This window comes from Magallana gigas, chromosome 4 (assembly GCF_963853765.1).
Source record: "Magallana gigas chromosome 4, xbMagGiga1.1, whole genome shotgun sequence".
In the NCBI taxonomy this organism is placed as follows: domain Eukaryota; kingdom Metazoa; phylum Mollusca; class Bivalvia; order Ostreida; family Ostreidae; genus Magallana; species Magallana gigas.
Genome location: NC_088856.1, coordinates 38,417,869 through 38,435,853, shown reverse-complemented (window position 1 = coordinate 38,435,853; position 17,985 = coordinate 38,417,869). Strand labels below are relative to the sequence as shown.

General features: G+C 32.0%; 2 protein-coding genes across 3 annotated transcripts in view; one reads left to right on the top strand and one right to left on the bottom strand.

The window, feature by feature from the left end:
* LOC117688661 (uncharacterized) overlaps positions 1 to 17,985 on the bottom strand; it is a 222,628-nt gene that overhangs the window by 18,180 nt on the left and 186,463 nt on the right. The gene's annotated exons all lie outside the window — the stretch shown is intronic.
* Positions 100 to 16,006, top strand: LOC105334125 (uncharacterized). Of its 2 annotated transcripts, none has more exons than XM_066082375.1 (24): positions 100 to 1,288; positions 1,560 to 1,695; positions 1,816 to 1,991; positions 2,087 to 2,829; positions 3,052 to 3,111; positions 3,733 to 3,843; positions 3,953 to 4,086; positions 4,296 to 4,427; positions 4,814 to 4,882; positions 5,029 to 5,117; positions 5,453 to 5,579; positions 5,926 to 6,028; positions 6,298 to 6,356; positions 6,682 to 6,804; positions 7,055 to 7,137; positions 11,314 to 11,362; positions 11,657 to 11,823; positions 11,934 to 12,108; positions 12,364 to 12,427; positions 12,765 to 13,134; positions 13,267 to 13,327; positions 13,459 to 13,590; positions 13,873 to 13,893; positions 14,066 to 16,006. In XM_066082375.1, coding segments are annotated over exons 1-20 (2,604 nt in total). In that variant the 5' UTR covers positions 100 to 1,286; the 3' UTR covers positions 12,767 to 13,134; positions 13,267 to 13,327; positions 13,459 to 13,590; positions 13,873 to 13,893; positions 14,066 to 16,006. The 2 variants fall into 2 exon arrangements, with proteins under 2 accessions (XP_065938447.1, XP_019925255.3); XM_020069696.3 differs by having other exon boundaries at positions 13,873 to 13,959.

Genomic DNA, 17,985 nt, shown 5'->3' with positions numbered 1-17,985 from the left:
TGTTTTTATTTCTTTGATATTTTGCTGTTGTATGGCAAGTTAGTTTTCCTTACTGGTGAACAATTAAGAGTTTAAAAAATGACTTCATTTTTATATATACATGTATACATTTTGAATTACAAATATTTTTATTCAATATTAAATAAATGTCAATGAAAGTAAGGGGTCAAGAATAACTCACTGTGTTCAATATTTCATTTTTTCTTAACAAATTGTTTATTACAGCAGAGTATTGGTAAGTTGTTTAAATTGTTGTCAGAGTGTGTGGGCTTTTCGTTGTGTGTGCTCTCATCCAACATCTTGAGACTGTATATATATATTTTCGTTTCACAAAATCTCACCTCATCTCAGAGTGTTTCAGCATTGATGATAAAAAATCATCAATTCTAGATCATTCTGTTAGTAATATCATCAAGATTAATATGCTTTCTATGACATCTTTAACCTGCAGATGTATTTATAATTTTGTATTTACATATACGTCTCATCCATGCAGAACTCATTTTTCACTGTTGTCAGCAGACTTCATAACTTTCCTCTCACATATACACCTTTTGTTTTATATATTTAAATTTACTGGTAAGTTTGGTGATGGAGTAAATACAAGAAAAAAATTATTTGGTGTTATAATTAAATATGGTTCATGGTAGATGTTCTCATAGATGTAGCATTTAACATAAAAAAATATTAATAAATATTGGATAAAAGCAGACAAAATTAGATATATCTTTTCAATGCAATGTAAATAAATATATGTATCAGTTAATTTAAAAATACAGTTAATATTCTTATGCCTTAATTACTTAATCCATCCCTAGATGTAGTGATAATGGTTAGTGCTTATTAAAATGTGGAAAAAAAAAATAGAAAACCATCTATTGCTAGTGTAAAACACCATATTATCTTCAGTAATAATGATTATATTTATTAATCTAAAAAGGAAAAGAAATCAGATCGAGTATAAACAGTGTATAACATGTTTCTTTGTTTTTGAAATATTAAGACTTTATTTGAATATTTTGGACCAAAAAGGCAATATATTTACATTTTAGGTCCTTATAGAATAATAATAACCATCTTAGCAGATCTTTTAAATAAACAGAATGGGGTAGACATTGGTAATTGCAGATATTCATGTGGAAGTCTTTGATTTTATCTCATCATAATTATTTGAATTTGCAGATTGCCACGTTTATTTATGTGACTTCCATAGAGAACAAGCCTGGGACAGGTGGCTCAAATCACACGTCAATGGTTGTGCAGAGTACAAAGATGAGATACTTTCGATGTAAATGCGTCATAGTTAAATATGTGATTTGAAAAATTATTTTATTTTAATATATACTTTTCTGACAATTATCTGACGCAGCAATAATATAAGGAATTCTGTGTTGATGGTATGCTTATAAAGATCCACAAATATCCTGTTATTTATTAATCTGACATGAAAGATATGGAATTATATGCAAAATTTATCTAATCACTGATGTCATCATATATACATGTGATATATACTAGTAACTGCTTCTCAATTTTAGAACATTTACTTGTACATGTAGGTTCCGAGAAATAGTTAAATCCACAACAGAAAACCAATTTGAGCAGAACTTGGACAATTTACGTTCCAGCAAGATTTGGAAAAACAAATTGAAGCTGCAACAATGGTTTGAGCGCATTTGGCTAGCTAATTATGAGGTAACAACGTATAATTTTTTTTTACAATGTATAACATTTTGAAAAGAATAATGAAATTGCATGTTTGAAATTTAATTTGTCATTAAAATCATGTATTTAGGATATAATTATGTTTTTTAGAGATGGGTAAGCTTGTTTAGGAGAAGTTTGTTCAATGTCAGAGTGTCAACAACAAATGGACTTGAACGACAACACCTAAAATTAAAACAAGAATACCTTTCTCACACAAGTGACAAGTCATTGTCAAACCTTGTCAATGTCCTTTTTTCGCAAGTCTTTCCTGAAAGTTACACACGGTTTGTACCAGATTATTATCAGTACGTAAGATAATTTTTTGCACTAGAAAATAGTTTATTACATGTATAATAAAATCATTAATTATTATTTGCAGGTATATTCAGTACAATGCAAGAAGCTTGGATTCTTGTAAAGCCTACATCACCAGCATTCCAAGTTTTTTGAAAAATAGACCAAGAATGCTTGTAGAACACTGTGTGAAAAGAATGCCTCCTCAAGTACTGGTGATACCAGGGGAAAACATAAGAGAGAGGTCATCTGGAAACTTTCAGGTGAAGAGTGTGGATTCTGGAAGTGTGTATGATATTAATCTAGAAACACCATGTCCATCCTGCACTTGTTATGACTGGCAGAAATATCACCTGCCATGCAAGCACATGCTTGCAGTATTTCACAATTATCCGAGCTGGGACTGGGACTTTTTACCAGCTGAGTACCGGGATGCCCCCCACTTTAATCTTGACTTTGAAATTTTGGAGTCCATTCCGAATTTTGAGTCAAAAATTAAACAATCATGTCCAGTAGAAACATCTCCAGAAATTCCAGTACATGTATCTCCAGATGAAAGACCCAACAGTTGCACAGATGCAGAAGAAAGAGAAAGCCGGTTAACAGATGCCCCATCAAACACCAAAGACTGGCTTCAGTGCAGAGAGCTGGTTAAACAAATTCAAGGCAGCATAATGAATGTTTGTGGACTCAATATCAGCAACATTGTTCAACAACTGAAACAAGTTGCTAATGTATTAAAGGAAATTGAGCCAAAGGATGATGACCTTCCTGTAATAATGACACCAAAACGAAAAAGGATCAGAAACATGGATGATGTCTCACATAGTATGACTTTTATTTTAGACAGTGTTAAAATTAAATAAGTTCTAGTTAGTACACGTACTGTTAAATGCATGTATCATCTGCTTAAATATTAACTATATATGTTATTTAAAAATCAATTACTAGTATTTTTTATAATAATCATTCAGTAGAAAGTATCATAAAGCTATATTATTTTGTATTATAATAGCCAACAAATCATTGCTTGTATTGATTATTTTTCAGAGAGAAGAAAAGTTTCAAATTTGCCAAGGCCCAAAAAAATAAAATCAAGGAAGCAGAAAGGTATTTTTTCTAATAAATAAAATGTACATTTCTGATATTCATGTAGCAGTGGCACATAATTATGCATTATACAAATATCACATATAATGGTTTAGAGGGTGACATGCCAGAATGTTTGCCCCAAGGTGACAGGAAAGTCCTGAAGTGTTATGTCACCCAATGACAAGGGTTTAGATCCCTCTCACTGAGGGCAAACATCCTGGTATAGTCACCTGAGAAGCCATGTGGTATATTTAAAATAAAAAAATGTGTAAAACCCTTGAGTTTGGACAAATAATCTAAAAATGCATTCATGATGTCAAGAATTATATCCTCTGTTGTTTACGTTTGCCTAGCAACTGACTTAATGTAATCTCAAACCCGAGGTACAATGCATAACAAAATAGGTGAAAATGATCAAATAGGTGTTATAACTGTTTCCTTTTGGTGATATGCTAGTAACTGTTTCCAATGTGATTCAGCATTCATCAGGGTTTATAGTAAAACTTATTACATGTGTGATGTAATAGCTCGTACATGTACATGTATTGGTATTTAATATGTTACAATGTTGCACCTTATAAAATTTCTATGCATGTAATAAGTTTAAGAGCAATATTAAACATATTTGTTAATTTACAGCAAAGGCAACAAACATATCGCTAAAAGATGTCTGTACCCCATCTGAAACTGATGTCCATATGTCTGAAGAATATCAAGATTTAACTACAACGGCAAAAGATGAAATACAGCGTATGCTCAGCTTATATTATCCTTTTTAATCTTGTTAAACTGAAGAGAGCTGAAAGGTTAAACATTAAATGCCAAATTATTCAGTGAAAAAGAAACATTATTTTTTCAGTTCAAAAAGAAGTGAACAAAATCTGGGATCAGGCTGAAAGAACAGGTTATGTCATGGCAAGGTGTGGTGATGATACTAACCTAACTGATGAGGACATCATCTCATTGAAGGGGAATAACTGGTTGACTGACCAAGTAAAAATTTATAAAATATACTAAGGAAAATATAGCAGATCTTAAAAACAAAATAACTGATTAATATAATATTTTAAGGTTCTCATTACACTTAGTAGTACTTGTTGTTATCAAATTGATGCTGATTCAAGTATTGATTGAAGATAATAAAAAGATATAATTGAGAAATATCAATTTCTGTTGAGGTATCAATGACTTATTTATTTAAGGTCATTGACGCATGTTTGGGGGCCATTGCCGAGGCAGAAACAGACAAGGGAAACAAAGTCTATAAAATGGTCACTTCAACAATGACATCTATATTGGATGGACATTGTCTTCAAAAGATGCATTTAAGAGATGTATGTAGCAAATCTCTTTTTGCACATTTTCTTGTATGTTTCCAATTTATCAATGAATGATTCCTAATATTAATTTTTTCTTGTTTTCTTTATGAAATAAATATGGTAATATACAGTGTAGCTAGCAAATGAAATGACTTGGATTCTTTTAATCAAATTTAATTTTTTTATTTTCCTGTTGTGTATATTCATACCTGCATAAAATTAAATATTAGCTGTAAAAAAAAAAATTGTCTAAAAGATAGCATTAAATTTTGAATACTGATGATGCATGGATATGCCCATGTAAAACAAAATTGTCTTGAAATGCTTTCATTTGAAACATGTTTTTGGTGAGCTTGCATGCATGCACTTACTGTATCCTAAGAATATTTTTTTGTCTTTAGGTTCAGTTACATGGCTATCAAGTAATAATTGGGGCTTATTTCCAAGAGATGGGACATTGGGACCTTGTGGTAATTAATCTTTACTAAATGTAGAGTAACATTTAATTTCAGTATGAGACTGTATTGATAGATGGTGAGGTGAAAGCTAGATCACATGTATTTAAATGTTTTATTTTTCAATCATATTTAAATGTGTTTTACATACCCATAAATAGGTAATAGAGCCAATGACAAGAACTATATTCTTCTATAATCCTCTTGGTGAGACCCTTCCACAGAAGATGCACATACAAGAAAATTGGAGGTTTGTTCTATTAGGAATTGAAAATAGCATTGAACTTCACTAAAATGAAAGGAAGGTTTATAACTTAATGAATCTTTTGTTAAAGAATACATAAGGTGTATATAATGTAAGGTGCAAGTTCTCTGTAAATGTTTATTAATAGACTAATAGAAGCATCACTTAATTGAACAAAAAAGTCTTTACTGCAGTGCAACACAAATGCTCCTACTTCAGTTAAATAGTTATGCTACTTTTACCTTTTTTACCACATTGCAAAAATTGGGAGGTTAACACATATTTATAAATGTTTCATTCACGTTTTTATTTGTTTAAAGTCTAAGGTCTTTTAATTTCAGCCATTTCTTCAACAGAAGAATAAGTCTTGGGCTGGAGGTAGGCAAGTCAGGGGAGAAATGGACTCTTAAAACTGTTCCTCACACAAAACAGCTGGATGGGCATAATTGTGGTGTATATATAATTCTGGTAGGAACCATAAAATAATTATGAATAAATCTCTTTTAATATTAATCTGATTCAAAATGCACACATGCAATATAAATTTGTGTATTGTATTGGTTTGTGTTTAAAGTCAAGAAAGTCTAATGATTTTATTATAGAACTTAACACATATTTATTAGCATATTTACAGTAATTTATAACTCTTTATTATTTTCTTAGACCATATTTTTAATTAAACCATTAAAAGTATTTCTTTTTAACTATTGCTAAGATCATATTCTAATAGTGCCAAAATAAGATGCTCTCTTACAATTACAATGTATGGTTTTATACCCTGTAAAGAAAGAGACATTATATTTCTTATTCTTAGTTTTGTGAAAGATATTTTACAAAAGAGAGTATTTCAAACATTACTAGTGAAGAACTGAGGAATACCAGGGTGAGGCTTGCTAATAAGCTGTTGATGTACCAAGGTATGCAAATCAACCCAGAAATTTAAATAAATTTAACCTTTGTGCAACTTAATGTAAGAATTGACAGAAAAAAGCTTAACACTTTATAATGTGCCTAATATGTACTCATGAATGTCTGTTTGATTTTATATATAAACAGCTGCTATTGATTCTCAAAATATATTTCACAGTATAAATATGCTACAAGATGGAAGCTCTAAATTTTCCATGCAAAGAATTTTCAATTCAATAAAGTGTAATGTATGGGTTTTTTTTTGTTCAATTTGCAGTATACATCAAAGACAAATGTCCAGCATGTGGATTTCAAATGAAACAAAGGCAAAATAAGGTATTCTCCTTTTTAGATCATTGAGTTTTTACATTAGGCAAAGAAATACGAAATTGCAAAAACCCACATTTGAATTGTGACCTTTTTATAGCTCTGCTAATCAGAAACCAGAAGAGCTTATGCATTGGAAAGGTGTCCGTCGTGTATCAAGAGACTAAACCAATAATCATTCTTCTATTTATTGCTGTTGCAAAGTTTTTCCAAGTGCTACTTTTCCGTTCCTTTAATCTTATAAGTACAAACCAGTTGATCTACAGTCTTGTCAGAGAAGTGGTTTACATTTTGAATTGTGTTTCCTTTTTCTTTTTTTCTTTTTTTTTTACAGATAACTTGTAGACAGTGTGACAGGAAATTTCACAAGTTGCCACATTGTGTTGGAGAATCTCTTCAAGGGGATGGTTTCGAGCATTTTACCTGCAAGCAATGTCTTGCCTGTGTGAGAGAGACAGTTAGTTTCATGCATAAAACATGAACATGTTTGTGAATCTTGGTCTTTTGTCTTATAAAGACTGCAATGATTTGGCATTTAGCTATGTCACCCTTCTTCTTGCTTAGAGTTTAATAAGGTGTTAAAACTAGAATTCAGAGAGAATATTTAATACTGACCAACTGAATGTCTTTGAATGAAATTTGTTTTAAATATATGCAGTTCCAACAATTTTCATCTTTACTATTTTTAACTATTTTTTCTGATACAGGTGTCAGAAGATAGTGTTACCATGAAGGTTCCTCAAGCAAAAAATGTAAACCAGATGCATAGCACAGATATTCAAGAAAACAGGTATTTATACAATGTATATGTATAGATATTTAAGAGCATGTCTGCGAGAAAACCATGCAAAAGGTGGTGGGAGCAAGGTTCTCTGATCAACTTCATATTTTGTGTGTAACAGTGTGCATCTATATGAATTAATTTGCCACAAAATTTTTTTTGATGTGGTCAGTCTAAACTTGGTTCTGAAGCACTGTTACTAAAAATAGCATTTTGACCCTTTTAAGAATAAAATTTTGTATAATTCACCAATTATTGTTAAGAATTCTGAGTTTAGTTTAAATATGAATTCAAAAAGTCATTTAGAGTTAACACTAACAAAATACACTTGTGTAATTTATTTTGTGAGAATTCCCATATATTCTTTCTGTTAAGTGCAGATAGGTCACGAATCTGGCATGTTTCCAACTTTTTGTAAAATTGTAAAAATATACATTTTTTAAATGCTTAAAAGTTAAAAAATGGCACTTTGAATTCACTAAATCTGTTTCTAGTTATAAAAGGACATTTATCTTTACAATATATCAAAAATCTGTCTTTGGACTCTCAAAACTATTGCAAATATATTGTCTTAAAGTTGGACATTTTTCTACTTTTAAAACTCTCCAGAATCTGTAGTTTGGCGTGAGCTTTACATTGTTACATGTATATTATGGGGAAAAAACCTGACATATTCGCGAGCCAAACAATATTTTACTAAACTAAAGGGTTGCTTCAACATATTTCAGGTTTTTTTTTTAAAATCAATGCCATTAAAACACGAGAAATCGTGGGGAAATGGGAATTTGAATATACATGTAAGCTGAAGTGGACTTATTTGCCAGTGCTACACATTAAGACAAGCAGAGTGCCCATTAGATACACGAATGAATAATTACAGGGGCAAAACTACAAAATTCAAAGTACTGAAGTAATTAAAGCCGGGCTCTTTTGGTGTGTTATTTTACATATTGTTTACTACAGATTGACAATCTCTCCTCCCCCCTCTCTCTCTCTCTCTCTCTCTCTCTCTCTCTCTCTCTCTCTCTCTGCTAATTCGATAAACATAGTGATACATGTATTATGTATTGATCTTTTCATTTTTTTTATACTTGAACTGGTGATCTTTTAATTAGGTGTAATTAGAAGTAGGACCAAATTTCAAAGCTCCCCCTCCCCCCCAAAAAACCCCAAAACCAAACAAAAAAAAACCCAAACCAAGCAAACAAACAAAAACAAAAGGATCACCTCCATGAAAATAAAAATGATTAAACATATCTTTGTTGAATTTACTGACGATTTTTTAAAATGTGGAAGTGGTGTGGAACCAATTGCCAATGAATGTCCATCACATTAAATGATCATAGAATAAGGTAGATTTGGTAATTATTTTTGTCCGACAATATAAAGGATTGAACTTTTATTGTTTGAGGGGTAGAGGGACCCGATATCAAGCCTAAAAATGTTAATAAAAAATATGATACATCATAAATTACGCTCAAAATTTGTAAATATCAGCAGAATATCAGCGTAATATAATATAGAGACACATTTTATTAGCATTTCATTTTTTCAAATTTTTTAATAACAATTAAGACAATAAGAGAGTGTAAAAATGTTGACTTTTTCATTAGACTGCTTCATAACTCTGGGACCAGGTCTTCTTATGATGGGTTATAATTAAATAACGTCCCAAAAAACAATCCCACAAAAACAAGTTATGATGTCTATATTAATATTTGGGATATCTTTTTTATACCGGTAGTTTATGTTTATATTTATATGCGGTTTTCGCAGGTTGAGATCCCCGGGGGGAAGGGTAACCTAACACTTCATTTTTTCCTTTACAACTATATTTTAATTTTAAGAAAAGGTACAAACTTTAATTTTTTCCAAGAGGAGATAAACTGCTAATAGAGAGGTAGGGAGTAGAGCTCTTTATTAATTTCAGATGTACTTACTGTTTTACATTTTCAAGAACTTAAAAAACCCTGGCCCCCTCCCCATCATTTCAAGATTCCACGAAGTCTAACCTTAACATCTGAAGGGTATTTTTAGAAAGCCAGTGAAATGTAAACGTATAGAAATGTGATGTCTATTGCAACAGACTCCGATGATAACGATGAAAAATTGCACGAGGCATTCCTAGTGAATTCTGAATTATTTCAACATAGAAAGAATAATCTTAGCATGACCAGGCTACGCTCAGGTCAAACCGGGTCTGTAGGACATCTGTCATTTTCAACATACACCATTATAAATTATAAATCTTTGTAAGAAATCAGTCCTCGTTTTTGTGGATTTTTTCGAGTAAAGTATGATAATCTGTGAATGAGATTATCTTCCCCTTCATCTTCCCCTTCCCCAATCTGTGAATGAGATAAACTTCCCCTTCATCTATTTTAATAGCCCTTCTATCACAAGTTTGTATATTTTGATTAAAATTCGTCCAAATGTGCTGCTTAATTATATCGAGACAGAATATACAAGTCTCCATCAAACTTCAATATGTGATATAGTGAATAACACTATCAAGATGGGACAATTTTTGTGCAATTATAATCATTCAATATCATTACATATATTAACAACACTCACAGCATTTCTCAATACTTAGCCTGAACTTGAACTTGTATAAGCTTTGTCAACATTCTGACTAGTTTACCTTCTCTACAGAAGAGCGCAACAGGGGAGACAATTCTAACAGTAGTAATGAAATGCAAATGTAATGAATAAGAATTCTTTGAGAAACAATGATAACAACTAGTTTTTTTTTTAATTAAAAGCAAAATAGGATGTTTTTTCATGTTTAATTACAAATATTGACTTCAGTGGATTAAAATCGCTTGTAAAATAAAATTCAAAAACCATCAAATTTTTATTTTAATTGAAAATGGGATGTTTTTGTTAATTTATTACTTTTAAGTCCTTGAGAGTCCAAAGATGGATTTTATATATTTGTAACAATACATCAAACAGTTTCTTATTAACACAAAATTTCAAAAAATAATGCGCCATTTTTTGAGAAATTCTTTCTGAAAAATTGACAAAAATGTATAATTATCATTTCTTGGCATCCTGCCAACATTTAAACCCTTGGGACTTCATGGTGTAAATAGAAATATGAAAAAAAAAATGCAACGATTAAAGGTTTGAACTTCCTCTTTAAAAATATAGTCTTATTTTTTTCAAACATTGTTTATACATTTTGTAATTAATAACTGAATTTGACAATTTTTCTCTTAACTTTTCTGGATTTTAGAGGCTAATTAACCAGAATGCAATACTGTCCGTTACTATAAATAGAAACATCCAGTGCAAAAACAAACATCATATATCTGACTCTAGATGGGTATCCTTTAAATCTATGATAAAATTTTGTTCATTCTTGAGACTTGCTGCCGCAGCTTTTTTCCATATTTGCATGGTTTTCTCGTAGACATGCTCTTAAGTTACCCAAACCACTTACCAGTACTTGACATATTGCTGTCTGGGTTTTTTTTGGGACATGTGTTAACACTCAGACATTTTCTGCTTTTTTTCTCAACCAATTTCAACCAATTTTGACACATAGCATCTATGGATAAAGGGAAACAAAAGTTGTGAATTTTATTTTCCTGCACCCCTGGGGGTGGGACTGAGAGTCCCAAACCATCAAAATTAATGTAATCTTCAAATACTGTCTTTCCACCTGAACAGCAAGAAGTCAATCAAACTGTTGACCTGGATATTATAAGCATTGAGCCCTCTACTGAACTTGAAGCCCTGAGGAATGGGGTTCTGGTGTTAGAGTTATATAGTAAAAATGCATTATATCTCCTCCTGCGCATCTAGGAGGCAGAGTGAAAAGTTGTATTGAGTAGGAGGATATTTTTACTGGATAGGTGAAATTCAGGACCAATTGAAAAGATCCACATGTAACTGCATGATTTCTTTACTGAATACTAGACTAACTATTTTGTTGATCCCTGATTATCCTTTTGGGCAACAAAGCTTTATCAGTTTTTGTTTTGTACTTTTCATGAATCCTTCATAGTGTTGTACTATCCTTTGGTTTAAGTCCTCAGAGCTTCCTGCTCTGTAAATTGAAAGAATTAATGAACAAAGTTGAGCTTATACAAGCAATCTTTTGCTATGCAATGAACAGGTTAATTATTCATTTGTTTATTTCATTTTTTCTGTACTTGATAAATTTATATATTGCAGAAAAACATTTGATATACTCCAAATTTTCAAGGACGCTGTGTTTAAATCAGTAAGTGATGTACTGGAATTTTTCTGTGGATTAAAGAACATCAGGAATTAAATATTTTATCAAAACAAAATTAATACCTAAACTTTAAATCTGCAAATTTCACAATCTTTTTCTTAGGAATATTTCTTTCCACAAACCATTTATTTTATTGTCTTCTTTATTTAAAATGTTTTTTTAGTCGTAAAAATAGATATGGATTTCAAACTAAGGATCAATAATCAATAGAATAACATTACTGTCTGTCATTTAAATTCACATACATTTAGTAATTAACTCTGCTTCCAAACAATTTAGGATTTCTCTGAGAAAGACTGTGAAGATTTGATGGACGCAATGCAACATTGTGGCTGGAATAGCATCACAAGGGCAGCAGAGGAAGTGGGTGCTAAAATTCCAGCATTACCTAATAATGTCCAAACCAAATTTCATGGATACAAATGTTTGGGTGACTTTGGTGATGGGTATGTGATACATGCATTGCAATTTAAAATAGTGAATTCATTGTGATAACATATTCCTATAGCCATTCATAATGTTTATTTTTGTTCCTCATCAAGTTAATTTTTTCCAGATATATAAGTCTCCTTCCAGCATCAATTCGGAAAAATGATATGTGTCCTTTGGATACAGGATGTTCTCCTTCGGAAAGTTTATTTGCCTCCATTAGTATCTTACTATGGGGAAATGTCTACAAGAGGCAGTTTCTTAAACTTGCTGTTGTTTGCTCTGAAATCAGACACTGTCCGGTGAGTATTTATAGCTGCAGTAATTTTAAAAGGTCCATGATGTTTACTTAGGAAAAAAAACTTAGCTGTCACTTTTCTTTCAACCTAATTAGGAATTTAATTCTTTGCAGGTATTTTTTTGTATTGTTTATTGATTTCAAATACCGGTATTATACATATATGTACCATTTTACTTGCTACATAGGCTACATGTAGGGAAGTTTCTTTTCTGATTTCTGTAGTATGAATATATATGTATCTTTTTTTTTTCACAAGGATAAAAAAAATCTAATATGGAAGGCAATAAATTCAACATCCACAAAAGATACTGAAGATATGTGTAAGAATTAAATTTATTTTACCTTCTTGAATATAATCAAGGTTTTTTGTAGAAAAAAACATACCCGTATATACCACTAGTACCTATCTGTTTATCTCTTTCTTTCTTTTCACAATGTCACAGGCAAGTTGGCAATGTTACCAGTACTAAGTAAACAATATTCTGAATTTATATACTGCATTTTCTGTCTGAAGAGCTAACATGACTAAAATGCACTAACAGTAAAGTATTTATTCATTTTGGACTGTAGAATTCTGTTTATGTATAATATATTGTTTTATACAGTGTAGATATATATATTTTTTATTTGTGTATGTATTGTTTCTTTGACTTTCAGAGAAGATGCATTTGAAAAACCTTGCTTCTATCACGCAGCACAATATCATTGTCTATACCAACAGTGGGTCAGAAATATATTCCAGTGAGGAAATACAGGTCTTTTCTCATCATTTCCCATTACTGTTGATAACACTGAAAGGAGCTTCCAGCATGTCATATTTGCCATTGGTTGAAAGTTTTTTTGTTGGTAGAGGACGTAGATTTTATGAGAAATGTGGAGCCACTGCATTTGGGGTGTGCCAGGGAGATTTTGGGGAAAAAATATCTTGCACTCTCTGTGGCCAAAACTATCATAGGCATTGCATTGAAATAGATGATGAGCCTGCATACTGTGGATGCCATATTCAAATGCCATTCAAGCTTAAAGAGTAATTATTAAGTCCTTAAAATTTATTTCATGTACTTTGATATGGATACACCTCAAATAGGAAATAAATTGATCATTTTGCTGGAGTAATGATAGCATGCAGTCAATCTTTATATCTATCTATCTATTTCAGTCTATCATTTTATCAGAGTGACAAGGATGTTCATAAAGTCCTAAAGAAAATAAACATACAGGTCAGTAACCTATTCAAAGCTACATGCATGGGCATTCTACAATGTTTAGTACAATTGTTCTCATCAATGTTCTCATCAGTGTGCTCAAACATTCAATTTTTGCTCTTTTTAAAATTTCATTTCTATGGTAGGAACTGATCAGGTCAATAGAAAGTGGGGAAAAGCTATCATTTAGAATGGAGATAACCAAAGGCAAACACTCTGGGAGGAAACAGTGGCTTATAGAAAAAAATAAAAGTATCATGGCCTTGTCAGAAAAGATGGTAAAGTTTTATTCATTCTGTTTTTGGTTTTATATAAAAGTTGTAGCTACAACGAATGAAGAGAGGATTCTACCTTTGTAAAACATACTTATGTAAAATTGTTTTGTGGTCACTCATTACCCAATGTACTGTTTATGCAAGAGGCAAATAAAATTTTAAACATTTCATGAATATCTCCAAAACATTACCACAATGAGTATTTTTTGGCATGTATTTCACAATATAATTGTACATGTATTTCATGAATGATATTTTGACCGGATCTCTTTAACTATTTTCTAGATTGATTTCCTTACCAGCAAGGTAAAGAAAACTGCACACTGCTGTGGGAGATATGTAAATTATGCACTTGACATTTACATTCCAGAGGTATAATAAGTACTGCAAGTTAAAACACAAGTTCAAATATTGTATGAAATATTCTAATCATAGCTTCTTTTTGTGATACCTGTCAGAAATTTCTTTATTATTACAGATTTTGATAAAAGTTATTCAAAACCAGGAAACAGTTAATAGATTCCAAGCTGAATTAATCATGGATGAATTACCAATATCTGTCCCAGATGTGCAATGAGAACAGAAGCAGTAATGGCAGTAGTGTCTAATATATGTCAGTATAAAAGATTGATGACATAATTGAAACTATACATATCTGTACATGATGTATAATGAAATAGTATTTGATGTTGGAAGGTAACTATGTCTATATACGTGTTAACCTACCTGTACCTGATGTGAAATGAGAGAGTATTTGATGAAGCTCTATGCCAATGTCTATATAAGTTTTACCTACCTGTACCTGATGTGAAATGAGAGAGTATTTGATGAAGCTCTATGCCAATGTCTGTATAAATGTTAACCTACCTGTACCTGATGTGAAATGAGAGAGTATTTGATGAAGCTCTATGCCAATGTCTGTATAAATGTTAACCTACCTGTACCTGATGTGAAATGAGAGAGTATTTGATGAAGGTATATGCCAATGTCTGTATAAGTGTTAACCTACCTGTACATGATGTGAAATGAGAGAGTATTTGATGAAGCTCTATGCCAATGTCTGTATAAGTGTTAACCTACCTGTACCTGATGTGAAATGAGAGAGTATTTGATGTAGGTATATGCCAATGTCTGTATAAGTGTTTACCTACCTGTACCTGATGTGAAATGAGAGAGTATTTGATGTAGGTATATGCCAATGTCTGTATAAGTGTTAACCTACCTATACCTGATGTGAAATGAGAGAGTATTTGATGAAGCTCTATGCCAATGTCTATATAAGTTTTACCTACCTGTACCTGATGTGAAATGAGAGAGTATTTGATGTAGGTATATGCCAATGTCTGTATAAGTGTTAACCTACCTGTACCTGATGTGAAATGAGAGAGTATTTGATGAAGGTATATGCCAATGTCTGTATAAGTGTTAACCTACCTGTACCTGATGTGAAATGAGAGAGTATTTGATGAAGCTCTATGCCAATGTCTGTATAAGTGTTAACCTACCTGTACCTGATGTGAAATGAGAGAGTATTTGATGAAGCTCTATGCCAATGTCTGTATAAGTGTTTACCTACCTGTACCTGATGTGAAATGAGAGAGTATTTGATGTAGGTATATGCCAATGTCTGTATAAGTGTTTACCTACCTGTACCTGATGTGAAATGAGAGAGTATTTGATGTAGGTATATGCCAATGTCTGTATAAGTGTTAACCTACCTGTACCTGATGTGAAATGAGAGAGTATTTGATGTAGGTATATGCCAATGTCTGTATAAGTGTTAACCTACCTGTACCTGATGTGAAATGAGAGAGTATTTGATGAAGCTCTATGCCAATGTCTGTATAAGTGTTAACCTACCTGTACCTGATGTGAAATGAGAGAGTATTTGATGAAGCTCTATGCCAATGTCTGTATAAGTGTTAACCTACCTGTACCTGATGTGAAATGAGAGAGTATTTGATGTAGGTATATGCCAATGTCTGTATAAGTGTTTACCTACCTGTACCTGATGTGAAATGAGAGAGTATTTGATGAAGCTCTATGCCAATGTCTGTATAAGTGTTAACCTACCTATACCTGATGTGAAATGAGAGAGTATTTGATGAAGCTCTATGCCAATGTCTGTATAAGTGTTAACCTACCTATACCTGATGTGAAATGAGAGAGTATTTGATGAAGCTCTATGCCAATGTCTGTATAAGTGTTAACCTACCTGTACCTGATGTGAAATGAGAGAGTATTTGATGAAGCTCTATGCCAATGTCTGTATAAGTGTTAACCTACCTGTACCTGATGTGAAATGAGAGAGTATTTGATGTAGGTATATGCCAATGTCTGTATAAGTGTTAACCTACCTGTACCTGATGTGAAATGAGAGAGTATTTGATGTAGGTATATGCCAATGTCTGTATAAGTGTTTACCTACCTGTACCTGATGTGAAATGAGAGAGTATTTGATGTAGGTATATTCCAATGTCTGTATAAGTGTTAACCTACCTGTACCTGATGTGAAATGAGAGAGTATTTGATGTAGGTATATGCCAATGTGTATAAAAGTGTTAACCTACCTGTACCTGATGTGAAATGAGAGAGTATTTGATGTAGGTATATGCCAATGTCTGTATAAGTGTTTACCTACCTGTACCTGATGTGAAATGAGAGAGTATTTGATGAAGCTCTATGCCAATGTCTGTATAAGTGTTAACCTACCTGTACCTGATGTGAAATGAGAGAGTATTTGATGAAGCTCTATGCCAATGTCTGTATAAGTGTTAACCTACCTGTACCTGATGTGAAATGAGAGAGTATTTGATGTAGGTATATGCCAATGTCTGTATAAGTGTTAACCTACCTGTACCTGATGTGAAATGAGAGAGTATTTGATGTAGGTATATGCCAATGTCTGTATAAGTGTTTACCTACCTGTACCTGATGTGAAATGAGAGAGTATTTGATGTAGGTATATGCCAATGTCTGTATAAGTGTTAACCTACCTGTACCTGATGTGAAATGAGAGAGTATTTGATGTAGGTATATGCCAATGTCTGTATAAGTGTTTACCTACCTGTACCTGATGTGAAATGAGAGAGTATTTGATGTAGGTATATGCCAATGTCTGTATAAGTGTTAACCTACCTATACCTGATGTGAAATGAGAGAGTATTTGATGTAGGTATATGCCAATGTCTGTATAAGTGTTAACCTACCTGTACCTGATGTGAAATGAGAGAGTATTTGATGTAGGTATATGCCAATGTCTGTATAAGTGTTTACCTACCTGTACCTGATGTGAAATGAGAGAGTATTTGATGTAGGTATATGCCAATGTCTGTATAAGTGTTAACCTACCTATACCTGATGTGAAATGAGAGAGTATTTGATGAAGCTCTATGCCAATGTCTATATAAGTTTTACCTACCTGTACCTGATGTGAAATGAGAGAGTATTTGATGTAGGTATATGCCAATGTCTGTATAAGTGTTAACCTACCTGTACCTGATGTGAAATGAGAGAGTATTTGATGAAGCTCTATGCCAATGTCTGTATAAATGTTAACCTACCTGTACCTGATGTGAAATGAGAGAGTATTTGATGTAGGTATATGCCAATGTCTGTATAAGTGTTTACCTACCTGTACCTGATGTGAAATGAGAGAGTATTTGGTGTAGGTATATGCCAATGTCTATATAAGTTTTACCTACCTGTACCTGATGTGAAATGTATTTGAAGTAAAATGTTTGATGATGTCTATATGAGTGTTGTTCTAATTTAAATAAGATTTGGTATGTGTATATATACACACACACACTATATAAATATATTATATATATATATATATATATATATATATATATATATATATATATATATATATATATATATATATATATATATATATATATATATATATATATGTATGTATGTATGTATGTATGTATGTATGTAGTCTTACCTATGTCTATGCGATATTAATAAAGTCAACTTCAACCATACATGTTAGACACCGTGTATAGGTTTACCTACCTCTACGTGATGTGAAATAAGTTAACTTTAACTATAATACATTTTAGACACCGTGTAGAGGTCTAGTATACCTCTACGTGATGTGAAATGAGTACATAGGCAGACCTCCCTGTACGAGATCTGAAATACAGGAATTTTTTGTATGGTATGTAATGGAGGAGTTCATAGGTAGTCCTTAATTCCTGTACGTGATCAGAAATGAGTGGAGTTTATGTTTAACATGTAATAGAGGGAGTACATAGGCAGACCTCCCTGTACGTAATCTGAAATGCTGGAATTTTTTGTATAAATGTAATAAAGGGAATAATAGATAGGCAGACTTTCCTTTACGTGATGTGAAACGAGCTAGTTGAAATTATGTGTAACTGATAA

Coding starts and splice junctions, on each gene's coding strand:
- LOC105334125 (XM_066082375.1), top strand. Junction 1,696..1,815: donor TTTGGCTAGCTAATTATGAG/GTAACAACGTAT, acceptor TATGTTTTTTAG/AGATGGGTAAGCTTGTTTAG. Junction 5,580..5,925: donor GTGGTGTATATATAATTCTG/GTAGGAACCATA, acceptor TCTTATTCTTAG/TTTTGTGAAAGATATTTTAC.